The sequence below is a fragment of the Grampus griseus genome, assembly GCF_964374135.1.
Source record: "Grampus griseus genome assembly, chromosome: X".
Lineage (NCBI taxonomy): Eukaryota > Metazoa > Chordata > Mammalia > Artiodactyla > Delphinidae > Grampus > Grampus griseus.
This window is the reverse complement of record NC_138999.1, coordinates 115,464,032-115,478,545: the sequence shown is the minus strand read 5'-3', so window position 1 is coordinate 115,478,545 and position 14,514 is coordinate 115,464,032. Positions and strand designations below refer to the sequence as shown.

Here is a 14,514-nt window from a genome sequence, read left to right as displayed (position 1 = left end):
TTCACCACTGCCCTCTGCCTTCTACAGATACCTGGATGAGGGCCCCGATTACCTCCTTCATCATTTCATTCTGAATACCTCAGTGTTGAGAGGACCAGCAGGAAGAAAGATATCAAGTGCTTCCAGGGTCCCTAGGTCTGTGCTGGCATTCAGGCCTCTGCGTGCTGCTTGGAATTCCTTTGACAGAAAACACTGCAGCAGTAGTGGCTGCTCAGGAGAGAGGCAACTAGAATGGGGGTACTTCTCCCAGGGCAAACACTGAACCCTCTCTTCCTATTCCAGAATGAAGTTCCCTGAACCCTGGTTTGGTTGTTCGTGTAGCCAGAATGGTAGCCACAGAAACTGCCTCAAACTTAGTAATTCTCTCTGAGCTCCCTTCAGAGGACCTGAATACTCTTATTTTCCGTCTCTCCTGAGAAAGAATGGGAGTAGGACTCATGGCCATCACATATTTGCTGAGCACCTGATACCTGAAGAATTTAGATCACGGGGGGTGGGGAAGCTGAGTAACCAGACAGATACAGATAGTTAGAAATAGATAGGTAACTTTAGATATATGAGAACTATTTCACTCTTTTATTTATAAAGAAGTCATTATGGATCAGTCTTGTGCTAGGAGGCACTGAGGATACAATGCTGAATAAAAGAGAGTTTAGATTCCTTTTTATGAAACATAACATGTGCCCCTCCCAAATTTTGTTGATGATAGATTCCTATCACTGGGTGCCTCATCATTTTGTATTCTTTTATCACCTCTAGGGTCAAGCTCTAGCTGCTGGCTTTCTTCAGACTGGAGACACTGGACACGATTCCCTTCTCCTGTGGAGTTTCTGGTGTCTAAGAAGGCTTGACCGCCTGCTAAAATTTCTCCTGCATATGCTACAAGTATAAGGCTGCTCACCTGTGTGGGTTCTCTGGTGTTTAATAAGGTGGGAGTTCTGAATGAATCTTTTCCCACATTCATAACATTTAAAGGGTTTTTCTCCTGTGTGAATTCTTAGGTGGGTGTGTAGATTTGTGTTATGACTGAAGCTTTTCCCACACCATGAGCATCTATATGGTTTTATTCCTTGGTGTGCCAGTAAGTGCTTATTAAGATCTGAACTCCACCTAAACCTCTTATCACATTGTTGACATTTATAGGGTTTCTCTTCAGTGTGAATTCTCTGGTGCTTAATTAGGTCAGAGCTAACCCTGAAGCTTTTCCCACATTCCTGACATTTAAAAGGTTTCTCTCCTGCATGGCCTTTCCCATGAAGATCCATACGTTTTGGAAGCTCTTGTCTGCAAGTTGTAAGTTTCTTTCTTTTCTTCCCTGGAAAAGCTCGATGCCGTTTCCGTACCCTGTGTGTACCACCATGATTTTCTCTGCCCGTTGTTTTCTGGGCAACTTTCATTCTGGCCTTTCTTAATACTTTGCATCCTGATGCTTGTATTTCTAATGTAGAAAGAGACATAGGTTGGTCATTTCCAGTGTCATTTTTGAGCTTTAACCCTGTTGGAATAAACAGAAGAATCAGACATCTGATCCCAGAACAAGAAAACTACAGGAATGAAAAGAAAAATCAATGATGACAGCTTTTAAAAAATACAAGAACAAGTGATTTCTGGTCCAATCTGGACAAAATGGCATAGACCCATTTCTCCCTGATCCTCCTTGCTAGGCACAACAACAAACCCATTCAAGAATGCAAGACACAATGAACAGAGAATTCTAAAAAGTGGTAAAAAGAAGGCAAAATGGTTTGGGACCCCAGAACTACAAGAGTAACACAGCAGGTGTCTTACATCCCCACACCCAAAAAAGAAGGCAAACCAGATCTAGTGTTTTCCAAACCGCAACCTAGCAACAGAAGGCTACCTGGATAGGCTTATTCCTTCCCAAATCTGAATGGGAAACCTTCTGACAACACTAGAACTCCAGTGAGGAGACACCAAATTAGGCATGCAGAACTAGCAAGAGGGACCTAGCCACAAGTGGCCGGGCCCAGGAAGCCTTTTCATCCCTAGAGGTCAGAGATTCCCACTGAGAGACACTCTGGCCTAGGTAAGTATCTTCCTCACCATCAGGCAGCACCAGCGGGGACGCAAGGGAACCCTAGCAGTACCATATAAACCAAGGAGACCACAATAACACTATAAAGGCTCTGAAAACTAAACTGTCACTAGACACATACTCCACAAAAGTAGGAAAGAACCTGTGTGCTAAATTAAAACAGAGTGACTGCCCATTAAAATAAAATATTTAAATAGGACCCAGACTCTCCTAACATAATAGACAAAATGATCAGGATGCAATAAAGAAAATAACACATCACACCTAGAACCAAAAAAAAAAAAATCACAGCTTGAGTGAGAAAAGGCAATCTGACAAAAATGGAATCAGACTGGAAGTCAAAACCAGAAAGACAACAGAAAAATCTAAAAATATATGGAAATGAAACAGTATACTTCTAAATAATCCATGATTCAAACAGAAAGTCTCAAGGGTAATTTAAAAATACATAGTTAAATGAAAATGAAATTAAAATATATCAAAATATGTGGAATGCAGCTAAGGGAATGCTCAGAGGAAAATGTATAGCCCTAAATGCTTACAATAAAAAAGAGGAAAGGTCTCAAATAAATAATCTAAGTTCCTAACTCAAGAAACTAGAAAAAAAGCAAAATAAAATTTTAAAAAGTTGAAGAAAGGAATAATAAAGATCACAAAAGAAATCACAATCAAACAAAAAGCTTATTCTTAAAGAAAATAAAATTGATAAACCTATATCAACACTGACAAAAATAATAGGAGAGAAGATATAAACCATCAGTGTCAAGAAGGAAATTGGGTATATCTCTACACATTCTGAAGCAATTAAAAAGATAATAAGGGGGCTTCCCTGGTGGCGCAGTGGTTGAGAGTCTGCCTGCCGATGCAGGGGACGCGGGTTTGTGCCCCGGTCCGGGAAGATCCCACATGCCGCAGAGCGGCTGGGCCCGTGAGCCATGGCCGCTGAGCCTGCGCGTCCAGAGCCTGTGCTCCGCAGCGGGAGAGGCCACAACAGTGAGAGAGGCCCGCGTACCACAAAAAAAAAAAAAAAGATAATAAGGGAATACTATAAACAACTTATGTTCATGGATTTTAAAAGTTAGGAAAAATGGGCCAATTTCTCAAAATCCACAAACTACCATAATTCAACCAATATGAAATAGATAATCTGAATAGCACTCTGACCATTAGAGAAACTGAATTCATAATTTAAAAGCTGCTAAAAAAGACAGCTCCAGGTTCATATAGTGTTACTGGAGAATTCTACCAAATATTTATAGAATTAACACCACTTGTATATAATCTCTTCCAGAAAAGACAAGAGGAAGAAATACTACCCAAGTCATTTTATAAGGCCAGTAATTACCCTGATAGCAAAATCATACAAAGACAGTACTAAAAAAGAAAACTACAGACTAACATCTCCCATGAACTTAAATACAACAATCCTCAACAAAATACTGGCAAACTGAATGTAACAATAATTAAGAATTATATACCATGATCAAGTAGGATTTACTGCAGGTATGCAAAGCTGGTTCAACATTTGAAATCAATCAACATAACCCACCATATCAACGAGCTTTCAAAGATCATAATCCCATTAACTGACACAGAAAAGTATTTGACAAACCCCACATCCATTCACGATAAAAAACACTCAGAAAATAAGGAATTATATCGACCTGATGAGAGTATCAACAAAAAAACCTGTACTAACATCATAGGTAATAGTGAAAGACTTAAAAAACTTCTTAGAACTAATAAGTGAGTTCAGTAGGGTCACAGGATAAGAGAACAAAACAAAATTAGTGGCACGCCTATACAAAAACAATAAACATGCAGAAACCAAATTTAAAATAATACCATTTACAATTGCTCCAATGAAAATTAGCTTCTACATACACATAACAAACATGCAAAAGATCTGTACACTGAAAATTACAAAAAGCTGATGAAAGAAGTCAAAGAAGACCCGAATAAATAGACATACTGTGTTCTCTGATTAGAAAGATCAACATAGTAAAGATATCACTCCCCCTCAAATTAATATATAGGTTTAATGTAATTTCTAGCAAAATTCCAACAAAGTTTATTGTAGACATAGATAAGCTTATTCTAAAATTTACATGGAAAGGAACAGGCCCTAGAATAGCTAAAATAAAATTTTATCTTGACAAAAGAATAAAGTGGGAAGAATCACTCTACCTGATAGATATTAAGGCTTCCTAAATTGTATAGCTACAGTAATCAAGACAGTGCCATACTGGCAGAAGGATAGACACATAGCTCGATGGAACAAAATAGATGTACACAAATATGCCCAACTGATCTTTGACGAAAGTGCAAAAGCATTTCAGTGGAGGAAGGCCAGTCTCTTCAACAAACGAGGCTGAAGCAATTGGACCTCCATAGGCAAAAAAAATGAACTTCAACCTAAACTTCATACCTTATATAATAATCAACTCAATAAGAATCGTGGACTTAAATGTAAAATTATAAAACTTTTAGGAAAAACATAGAAAATTTTAGGGATCTATAGCTAGTCAGACTGCTAGCCTTGGTAACAAAAATACAATCTATAAAAGGAAAAAATAAAAAATTGGTTATCACAATTCAAAATTTTTACTCTGTGGAAGCCCATGGGAAGAGGATAAAAAGAAAAATACACAGCCTTGGGGAAACTCCTTGCAAACCACATATCCACGAAAGCACTAGAATCTAGAATCTATAAAGAACTCTCAAAACTCAACAGTTAAAAAAAACTTAATTAAAATATGGGCAAAAGCCATTTCACTGAACATAGAGATAGCAAATAAGCACATGAAAAGCTACAAAACGTCATTAGCTATTAGGGAAATGCAAATCCAAACCACAATGAGAACACTACATACTTAGCAGAAAGGCAAAAAAAGTATTTTTTTAAAAAATGGTGATACTACTAAACAACGGCAAGAATGTAGAAAAACTGGATCACATCCATTGCTGGCTGAGAATGTAAAATGGTACAGCAACTTTGAAAAACAGTTTGGCATTAAACATGTAATTACCATATGAACCAGCAATTGCACCCTTAAAGGCATTTATCCCAGAGAAACGAAAACTTATCTCTACACAAAATCCTGTACGTGAATGTTCACGGCAGCTTTATTCGCAATAGCCAAAAACTGAAGACAGCAAAAATACCTTTCGATGGGTGAATGGTTAAACAAATTGTGGCATATCAATATCATGGAATGCTTCTCAGCAGTTCATCTGAACTACCGATACACGCAATAGCTAAGATGAATTTCCAGGGACTTATTCTGAATGAGAAAAGTTAATCCCCCAAAGCTACATACTGCATGACTCTATTCATATAACATTTTTGAAATGGCAAAATTAAAAAACTGTAGAACAGATCAGTGGTTGGCATAGGTTGGTGATGGGGTGGGATGTGGGAGGGAAATGTGTGTGGTTATAAAAGGGCAACAGGAGGGCTCCTTGTGGTTATGTAACTGTCCAGTATCTTGATTGTGGGGGCGAATACACAAACCTCAACATGTGATAAAACTTTATAGATCTAAACACACACACATACAAGGGAAAACGGAAACATGAATAAGGTCAGTGGACTATATCAGTATTAATATTCTGGTTGTGATATTATATACTTTTGCAAAAGTTATCATTGAGGGAAAATGGGTAAAGTGTACATGGGTTCTCTTTGTATTACATTTTAAATATGCATATGAATCTACAATTAACTCAATTAAAAGTTAAATTAAAAAAAATACAGGGCTTCCCTGGTGGCGCAGTGGTTGAGAGTCCGCCTGCCGATGCAGGGCACATGGGTTCGTGCCCCGATCCGGGAGGGTCCCGCATGCCGCGGAGCGGCTGGGCCTGTGAGCCATGGCCACTGGGCCTGTGCGTCTGAAGCCTGTGCTCCGCAACGGGAGAGGCCACAACACTGAGAGGACCGCGTACCACAAAAAAAAAAGAAAAAATACAGGAACAGAATCTTAAAAATGTTAAGCTCCTATAAAGGTTCCTATCAAGGAATCTTCTCCTCTTCCTATGTATACACTTACCTCAAGGAGACTCTCTAAGACTGTCCTTGAACTCTTGGGGACCTCGGGTCTATGGTTCTTGCCCTTGTGCTAAACAGATCGCTTTAAGTTTAGGGTGCAATGATAATGTTCTGAGAATAAAACTTTGAGGTCATGGACTGCCATCTTAATTCCAGACTATTTTCAGGAAAAGTGAATGACTCTTTTATACTTTTATTTACTCCCAACATTTAAATGGGCAGAATCTTAGATTCCACATCTTCTTTATACTCTACTGTGGTTGTAGGTGGATATGCAATGAGGAAGCGAAGAACTAAACCTATAAGGAGGACAGATGGAAACGACGTGGAGGGGGCGGGGAGTGCAGTGGTATTCCAGCAGACCTACTTAGAGATGAGGTGGCTTAGACCAGATGGTGAGAGCAGAAGAGGTTGAGACGTGGTTGTATTCAGCACCTTTTGTTAAAAACTTTTTAATCTTATACTGGAGTATAGTTGATTAACGGCGTTGCAGGACCTATTTTGAAGACAGAGCTCAGGGCACTTGCTGACGGATCGGCTGGGGGGTGTAACAAAAAGACCAGAAAGAAGGATAACTGAGAGGTTTTGGGCCTGAGCAACTGGGTAAGTCGTGGTGCCCGCTACTGACATGGAAAAGATATGGGAAGAGTGGGTTTGCAGGGCGGGGCAGGAGTATGAGAGATTAAGAACTCTACCTAGAATAAAGAAGTGAGATGTGTATTCGTAAAAAGCTCTCCGGGTGGTCTGGATATGCCTTTCCTTTTCCCCACACCATCAAGCTGAGAACCAACCCGCCACTGGAACACTGGGACTTTCTCACAGGAGTTCATTTTTCATGAACTGAGGACGGGACAGATTACACAAGTTCTACACAAAGGAAAGGAAGAATCTTTACCTAGAGAGATGACAGTCTCATAGTTTTCCTGCATTACATTATGGTAGAGGATCTTCTGAGCAGGGTCCAGTAATTGCCATTCTTCCTCGGTAAAAAACAAGGCCACATCTTCAAATGTCAACAGACTCTAAAGAAGAGAATAAGTTGTAGTTCAGTACTTGCCACGACAAAAGCCATCCTATCACTCATCTCCAAATGACACGGGAGGCCAGTCACTGAAGACCTTAAGAGTATAATATTTAAGGGAAAAGAAGTGAGATGGCAGAAAAGGAAGGCACCAGAGAGATCAGTACACAGCTTGGGAGGTGCCCAATTCCCACAGGGCCAAGCCTCGTTGCCTAGAGAACACCTGGGGCTAACGCACCTCAGAGCACCTGCCAGGTACGGTGGGTCATGGGTAGCAGAGAAAAGCAGACAAGGTCACGTTCAGGCTGCCTGGAAAAGCTGGAAAGTACAGCTCACCTGGGACTCAGGCAGGATGAGCTCAGATGCCATCTTCCAGCTTGGGGTGCTTTCCTGCTCAGAAAAGGCTAGAATCTGTTGAGCAGGCACAGCTGTGGGGGGAAAAGAGCCAGAAAAACTTTCTCTTTTCTATTTATGAATACCCTGAGGCAATTTCTACAATATAGGACTCCTTCGGTAAAGATGGCTCATCTTCGCGCACGTGTGTGTGCGTGCGTGTGTGATGTGTTGTGCCAGAAGTGGCCTTCTCCTTGCAAACAAGAACCAAATATCCACCACTCCGCAGAATTGGTTCCCAGTTGACTCTTTCCACAGATTTCATGAAATAAAAGGAAATCCATTATGTTTTTCCTCTCATAAAATAAATTGTTTGCTGAGCTGGGCAAGAATTAGAGGTGTTTGAAAATGAAAGCCTCAGGTCCTCCAGTGTACGGTAGGAAATGTGGGAGATTTATTACTTTTTTCCTGGTGTACAATTATCTTCCCATTCTGCCAATGACAGTCCATTTCTGATCCCAATTTCTCCTTTAACTTGTAAGGGTGAGATGACCCCGCCTGTTCCTGCTGTATCTTCCTCTCTCCTCTCAGATTTCTAAGGAGCAAGGTCCACATTGTAAATACCAGGGTTCTGTGGTTGGGATGTTTCTGTACCACAGAATGACCCTCACCTTCACCCACCACTGGCCTACTATACTCCCACCAGAGAGCCATCCTAAGTGCCAGCAGGGCTGGGCAGCTGGAAAATTCCGTGACATTCTAGCTGAACCAATTACTATCACAGCTCCCAGGAGAAGAGAATTATTATGAAGCTCCTCACCTCTTCCATATAAAGGCTGGGTTTCTTTCTGAGTATTCCAGCCCAGCTGTTCTTGCAGTACCCGGTATGTATTCCAACATTCTTTCTGGAACACACCCATTGGTTGGGGCTCTGCTGGCTTCCACTTAAAGCCTGGGGCCACTGCTGTTCCTCCCAAGAGCAATGCCTCCTTTCCCAGCTCATGGGCTGTGACCTAGAAATAATCCCCATCCTCGTTAGCAAAGAACTTTTGGCCTTGGGGTGGTGGTGGAGGAACAAACAAGACTAGAGCCCAGGTTTGGGGAGCGTGTAACGTTAAAGGAAGTCATTTTTTAATTAATTAATTTATTTTTGCTGTGTTGGGTCTTCGTTTCTGTGCGAGGGCTTTCTCTAGTTGTGGCAAGCGGGGGCCACTCTTCATCGCAGTGCATGGGCCTCTCACCATCGCAGCCTCTCCTGTTGCAAAGCACAGGCTCCAGACGTGCAGGCTCAGTAGTTGTGGCTCACGGGCCTAGTCGCTCCATGGCATGTGGGATCCTCCCAGACCAGGGCTCGAACCCACGTCCCCTGCATTAGCAGGCAGATTTTCAACCACTGCGCCACCAGGCAAGCCCAGGAAGTCATTTTTAAAAAGAGATACTGCACCATGGTTTCCTCACAAGGAACTATACACGTGATCTGGGAAGATTAGGATAAAATGAGAGAAGCTGTGACTGCTGCCGGCCTCCACCCCTCCACAGATGGCCACAGCTCAGGCCACGAGCAGGGTGGGGTAGGCTGCCTGTCCTTTTGCTGCCTCCACTCTCTTGCTTTCTAGACTTGGATCCTTGACCTAGTGGATTTGTATCTTCTAGTTTTCTCTAAAACAAAATAAGGACGCAAAGAAAAAAAGGTTTTCCTGTCAGTCAGATTTTCCAATCCTCCCATGTCCAGGGAACGATTTAATGGAGAAAGGGGATGCAGCGGAGGGAAAAAATGAGGGAAGAGTTGGGACTCTAACTTTCCTCCATATGCTTCAGTTGTAATAAGACACCTGTGTTCCTCAAGGTGGACTCTCGAGGAAAGGAAGTGTGCTGCCATCTCCCAAGGACAGACCTTGGTTCCCCACTCACCAGCAAGGCCAAGGCCAAGCACTAAGGGAGGCCACAGGGCTCTTTCCTCCTGGCCCTGAGATGTGTGTTCCCACCACAGAGGGCACCACCCCTCAGCACTTTCTCTCCATTTTTCTGTTGGCACTTTTCTTCTTTCCGTATCCCTGTTTCCCTTTTTTCTATCTCTTCTCTTCCTTTGCAGTCTCCCCAGAGATGTTTGATTTATACTTCGGTTGCTACCCTCTCTTGCCTTTGATCTCTAAGTGCTGTCCACGCTTTCAGGTTTTTTTCTCCTTCCCCAAGTCTTTCTTGCCTTTTATTTCTCTGTTGCTAAGTCCTGTCTCCTCAGCCATGCTAGACCAGGCCCATCACCCTCAATTCACCCTGGCCCTGAAGAGGGCGAAATGCATTTCTTTTCTCGAAGGCCAGGAAAGACTCCCAGGAACTCCGAAACCTGGAGGCTGACTGTCGCTGCCAGTCTGTGATTTCAGATCGCACTTAGCTGTTCTAAAGCAACAACAGAAGAATGACCTAATCCATCCCATTATCCAATTAGCAGCCCCCGCCCCGGACCTTTACCCTATTTCAGTGTACCCGTAAGGAATCTTTCTGCTCACCTCATTACTTATTCCACCATGTTCTTTCTGAAAACGGTCTACCAGGGCCACAGCCTCTCTGATGCTCTGTGGATGATACTTCTGCACCCAGTTCTGGATATCCCTGGGCAGAATGGTCAGGAACTGCTCTAGCACCAGCAATTCCAAGATCTGCTCTTTTGAGTGGATCTCTGGCCTCAGCCACTGATGGCATAATTCCTGCAGTTGGCTGACAGCCTCAAGCGGTCCAGGTGCTTCATGATAATAGAAGCTCCGGAAGTGCTGGCGAGCGCTCTCAGGACCAAGACTGTCCATCTGTGGGCTGGATTTCTTACTCTGACTGGAGCTCTCTTTCACAGACCCCTTAGTCTCCCACAAAGCCTCCACGTGTGGGTACAAGCATGCATTCACCTTCAGATGTCTCATCATCATTTGCTCTAGGAATAGTTTTACTCCTATGTGTGACATCCTCCTGGTGCCACCTTTGACAACTGAGGCCTTGTCAGGCTTGGTACAAAACCAATGAGTGGATCTTCTCCCCAAGGTCACTGAGGGAGGGCAGAAAAAAAAAGTAAACGTCAAGAAGAAAGCCACATGACACATATTTACTTGCTATTTATAGTTATCAGAGAAGAAAGAACAGAAAAGTTCCTGTCCTGCCTCGCCTTTAAAATCAACTGCCACTCAGGATGACTCAAGACTACTTCTGGACATGTTTTTCCCCTTTCCTTTGTTACCCAACTCTGAAACAAAGCACAGCTCAGAGAAGACAAAAGTCAGTTGATCACTTTTTTTTTAAGGTTGATGGGTGAAAAAACTGGCACCCATTCACTAAAACGAGCTTTGATATTATCCAATACTTAATCTGTGTGCTTCCTGTCCCACCTTTACAAATGGGGCATATTTGACTTTCTCTAAATTTTAATAGATCACCCCAGTTTTTTGTCTTTAGTCAGGGTGAAAACAACTTCTCTGCCCTTTCATCCTATTATGGAGACTGACGCCTTTGCTTCATGGAACATTTGATATTCTCTTTTCATATTAATATTGGAAAGGAAACTGAGGCGGCCAGATCAGAAAAGAAGTAATTAGAGAAAAAGCAACCTTATTCCTCTCAGCAAGTATCCCCCCACTAAGCAATAAGATGGCATCAACATTGTTTTTCTGGGGGAAGACTTATAAAGGGCACTGAGCAGCTCTGTACCTGTGTCTGAAAATTTTTGCTTACTTTACTGGAAAAACTGACAGTTGGCTTTGTTTACAAGATACCCAAACGTCAAACTATAAAAAAGGAAAGGAGAAACGGTGACGATTAAGGTTCTTCAGAGATAGGAAGGGTCCTTGTAAACGTAAGCCTTCTCTTGACTTTACACTTCCTCAGGGTCATAGAGATCTTTAAGCAAGGCTGAGGACGGCCTTGAGAGTCTGATTTTCTCGGAGGTGATCCAGCAGAAACAACAAAGTTCTTTCAAGGATGTCACCGGTATTCAAAGAAATAATTTGGCTGGTTCCTTGCTGCCTGTACAGGCTCAGGAGGTACAGGGACACGTCCTGTTTTTCTTTGTCAGCCAAAACTAATGTCTAGGAAGCTGAAATGACCCTTTCTCCAGGGATATGCTCATAAGCCAGCGGAAACGGGCAAGTTTCGCTGGGCTCCTTGGTAGGCCTTACGCCCCATCCCCCATCTACACCTACATGTGAGGACCGACCGCGAGGGCGCCCGCGTGCACTCAGCACACCGGCAGCCTCCGAGCGTGCTTCAGCAGCAGCCCTGGGTTATATCTGCACACAGGGTACAAAGAGGTTGCTTCCAGAGATTAGATGTGGCTGTAGGAGACTGAGTGCCGGCCTCGCTGAGAACAGGTCCCGCCGGCTCTCAGGCCGACCCGCCGCCCAGCAGCGACGCCACCGCGAAAAGGAAAAGGCTGCGCGCCCGCACCCCAGCTCGCCACCACGCAGCTGGCGCGTGCGGCCGGCATCTCTCGGGGGCCCTCCTGACCAAACCCAGAAGGAAAATCAAATTACCTCCACCCAGCTTCGGCTTCCGTGGACGCCACTTCCCTCTTTCTGGGCTCGGCTATGAAGTCGCCACGCCTCTCGCCCCCGCGGGGAGGATGGAAAGTCCGGGTTCCCGCGCTCCCGGGGGCGATGTCGGGAAAGCGCGAGGCCCCGCGAGCGGCGCGCCAAGACGCCGGGGTCCGGGAGCGCGGGGCCTTGGCAGCTCAGTCCCCAGCCCAATCCCACTAGCGGCCCGAGAACATTCCGCAACCCGCCATTTCGGGGTCGCGGGCTGTGGACTGGCCCCAACCGGAAAAGGAAGAATGCATTTCCGGTGGTTCCGTGACAGCCACGCCCAACCTCGCCCTCCCTCAGTCTGGGGAGTCGCAGCCTAGCGAGTCCGGAAGGGCTCGCGGGTCCTTCCCATCTCGGGTTTAGCCCCGGATGCAAATAAAAGAGTTCTGGTCACCGCGTCTCGGGCCCGCGGGAGGCCTAGCTATGCCACAATAGGCGTCTCGTCTCCTGGGAATGATGCAGCCTGCTGACGCGCGACGCCGTGATCTCGGACCCCCGACTTGCGGAGTGGCGTCCAGATTACTCCTGCGTCGCGTTCTGGCAGTCGGTTTCCCTTTCTCCCGGGAAGTTCGCCTGGTTAGGGCCACCAACCCCGAAAATCATCCCTAGGCTTGTCCCGGGACTCCTTAAGTTAAGAGGCCTTTGGTCCTCCTAGTCAGACCCCTCGCTAGATCAGGAATAACAGCCCCTTATATTTTTAAATCCCTTGTCTGGTTCGCTGGCACTTCCTTCCCAGCTATTATTATTTTATTCTTGTTAGGTAGGTTTTAACCGTATGGTGTGGGTTCCATTTATATCTCTCCTTGACATATAAAAAAATTGAGATGCAGGACGCGACGTCCGCAGGGTCACTTGGATTACCGGTGGCAGATTTTAGACCAATTTTGGTCTCCTGTTGGCATACCCCGTGTTTCTGCTACTACATTATGCTTCCCTGAAGGAGAGGAACCTTGTTTCGTCTTATATCTTCTGTAATGCTTAGCATAGTCCTCTGGAGAAGGCCTCTTTCTAAGAACCCGAATATCTCGGGTTGTCAGTGTCTCCAAATTTTCAGTGTTTACCTAGTGTTGAGCCATCTGGACAGAAGTTATCCGTATGAATCAAAGAGGAGAAACTGTATGTAGCTCAATTGTACAGTGGGGATGAAATTGACGTCTTTTGTAAATCAGTGTGAGAAACCACTCAGGCTAGGGGACAAGAGCTCTGCATGCCTGGGAGGAAAATAAACAAGGATCACCTGTCCACCTTTTTACATGCAAATGAAGATTACTCTAAGAAGATAAGGTCAATCCATATTTGCAAAGTAAAGCTGCCCAGAAGTGTGCGAGAGGACACTGCGTTGTCTGTGATTGTAAACCTAGTAAAGATGTTTGCTTCACCAGAGAATCATTTTCAGAATGATTCCTTCAAAGCTCTGTTCCTGAGGTCAGGCATTGTCAACCGAATGTTTTAGGACAATGAAGGGGAAGTCAGAGCACTGTTGCTTCTGGACAATTCCCAGGCTTACCTTTCAGCTGAGTCACTAACCAATGAGGACGGTCGGATAAAGGCATTTTCTTTTTGTTTTCTTTTTCCTTTTTATTTGAAATAGTTAGGTTTTTAAACCGTGTGGAGTTTAATATTAATCTGCCAGTTATCCCTTGTAATTGTCTTCAATAGAAATTATCTATAGATTATATAGTTAGCCATTTAGAACGAATATGGACATAAATATAATGATCTCTTCAATTTTTCTTATAGCCTACTATGGCTTTTACGCTTCAAAGAAAAGAGAAAATTCTTGAGAAGGACTAGAGGTTCCAGGAAGACAAGTCGTAATTCACTTAAAACAAATTTCATCACATATTGTTAATATGGTTAGTGGTAAAAGCATGCACTGAGTCATGTTTTCTTTTATAAAACTCTACAAAATTAAAGGTTTATAATTTAAACCCATAACACCCAGATCCCATCCATAGTAATGTCTTGGCTAATATGGTTGAAACACAAAATAAAAAAGAGAAACTATGTAAAATCTAAAGGGCTCTGGTGGCTGGGGCTTGAGTCTGAGGCTACTGTGCTGCTTAGCTGATGCTGAACTGATCCTAGTCAAGGGGACATCACATCAAGGGACACCTCCTGTGGAGCTTTCTTGGCCCAACTCAGAGCTGATGTCAGGAGGTGGGTGTCTAAAGGACAGGATCCTGGTCAGAAACAGCCCAGTCTTCATCCCTGGAAAAGAAGTCCTCACCCACTGAGTCCACATTCCCATTAATCTCCTGTACCGTGTCCCTGGAGAGGACCCTCTTGCTGGGACCCTGACAACCCATGGCTCCTGGGAGAAGTACATAGTCACCGGAAAGAGCACAAAGTCCCCTTCAGCTCCAGATCCATCAAGAACAGTTCTATAAAAGAGGCAGGGGGTAAAGGGACAAAATGGTTGGGCCGAGAACAGGTTTCATGGGGGAGAAGGGGAGCAGGCCTGGCCTGCATTTGAGATGGGGGGAGACAAACAAGG

At 44.0% G+C, this 14,514-nt stretch overlaps 1 protein-coding gene across 2 annotated transcripts; it reads right to left on the bottom strand.

The window, feature by feature from the left end:
- Positions 1-141: 141 nt before the first annotated feature.
- On the bottom strand, positions 142-12,108 carry ZNF75D (zinc finger protein 75D). Of its 2 annotated transcripts, XM_082681897.1 has the most exons (4): positions 11,970-12,108; positions 9,966-10,492; positions 7,000-7,126; positions 142-1,495 (listed from the first exon to the last, which is right to left on the bottom strand). In XM_082681897.1, the coding sequence occupies exons 2-4, from the start codon at positions 10,410-10,412 to the stop codon at positions 786-788; spliced, it is 1,284 nt and encodes a 427-aa protein (XP_082538023.1). In that variant the 5' UTR covers positions 10,413-10,492; positions 11,970-12,108; the 3' UTR covers positions 142-785. The 2 variants fall into 2 exon arrangements, with proteins under 2 accessions (XP_082538023.1, XP_082538024.1); XM_082681898.1 differs by lacking the exon at positions 9,966-10,492 and having other exon boundaries at positions 11,970-12,102.
- Positions 12,109-14,514: the final 2,406 nt, after the last annotated feature.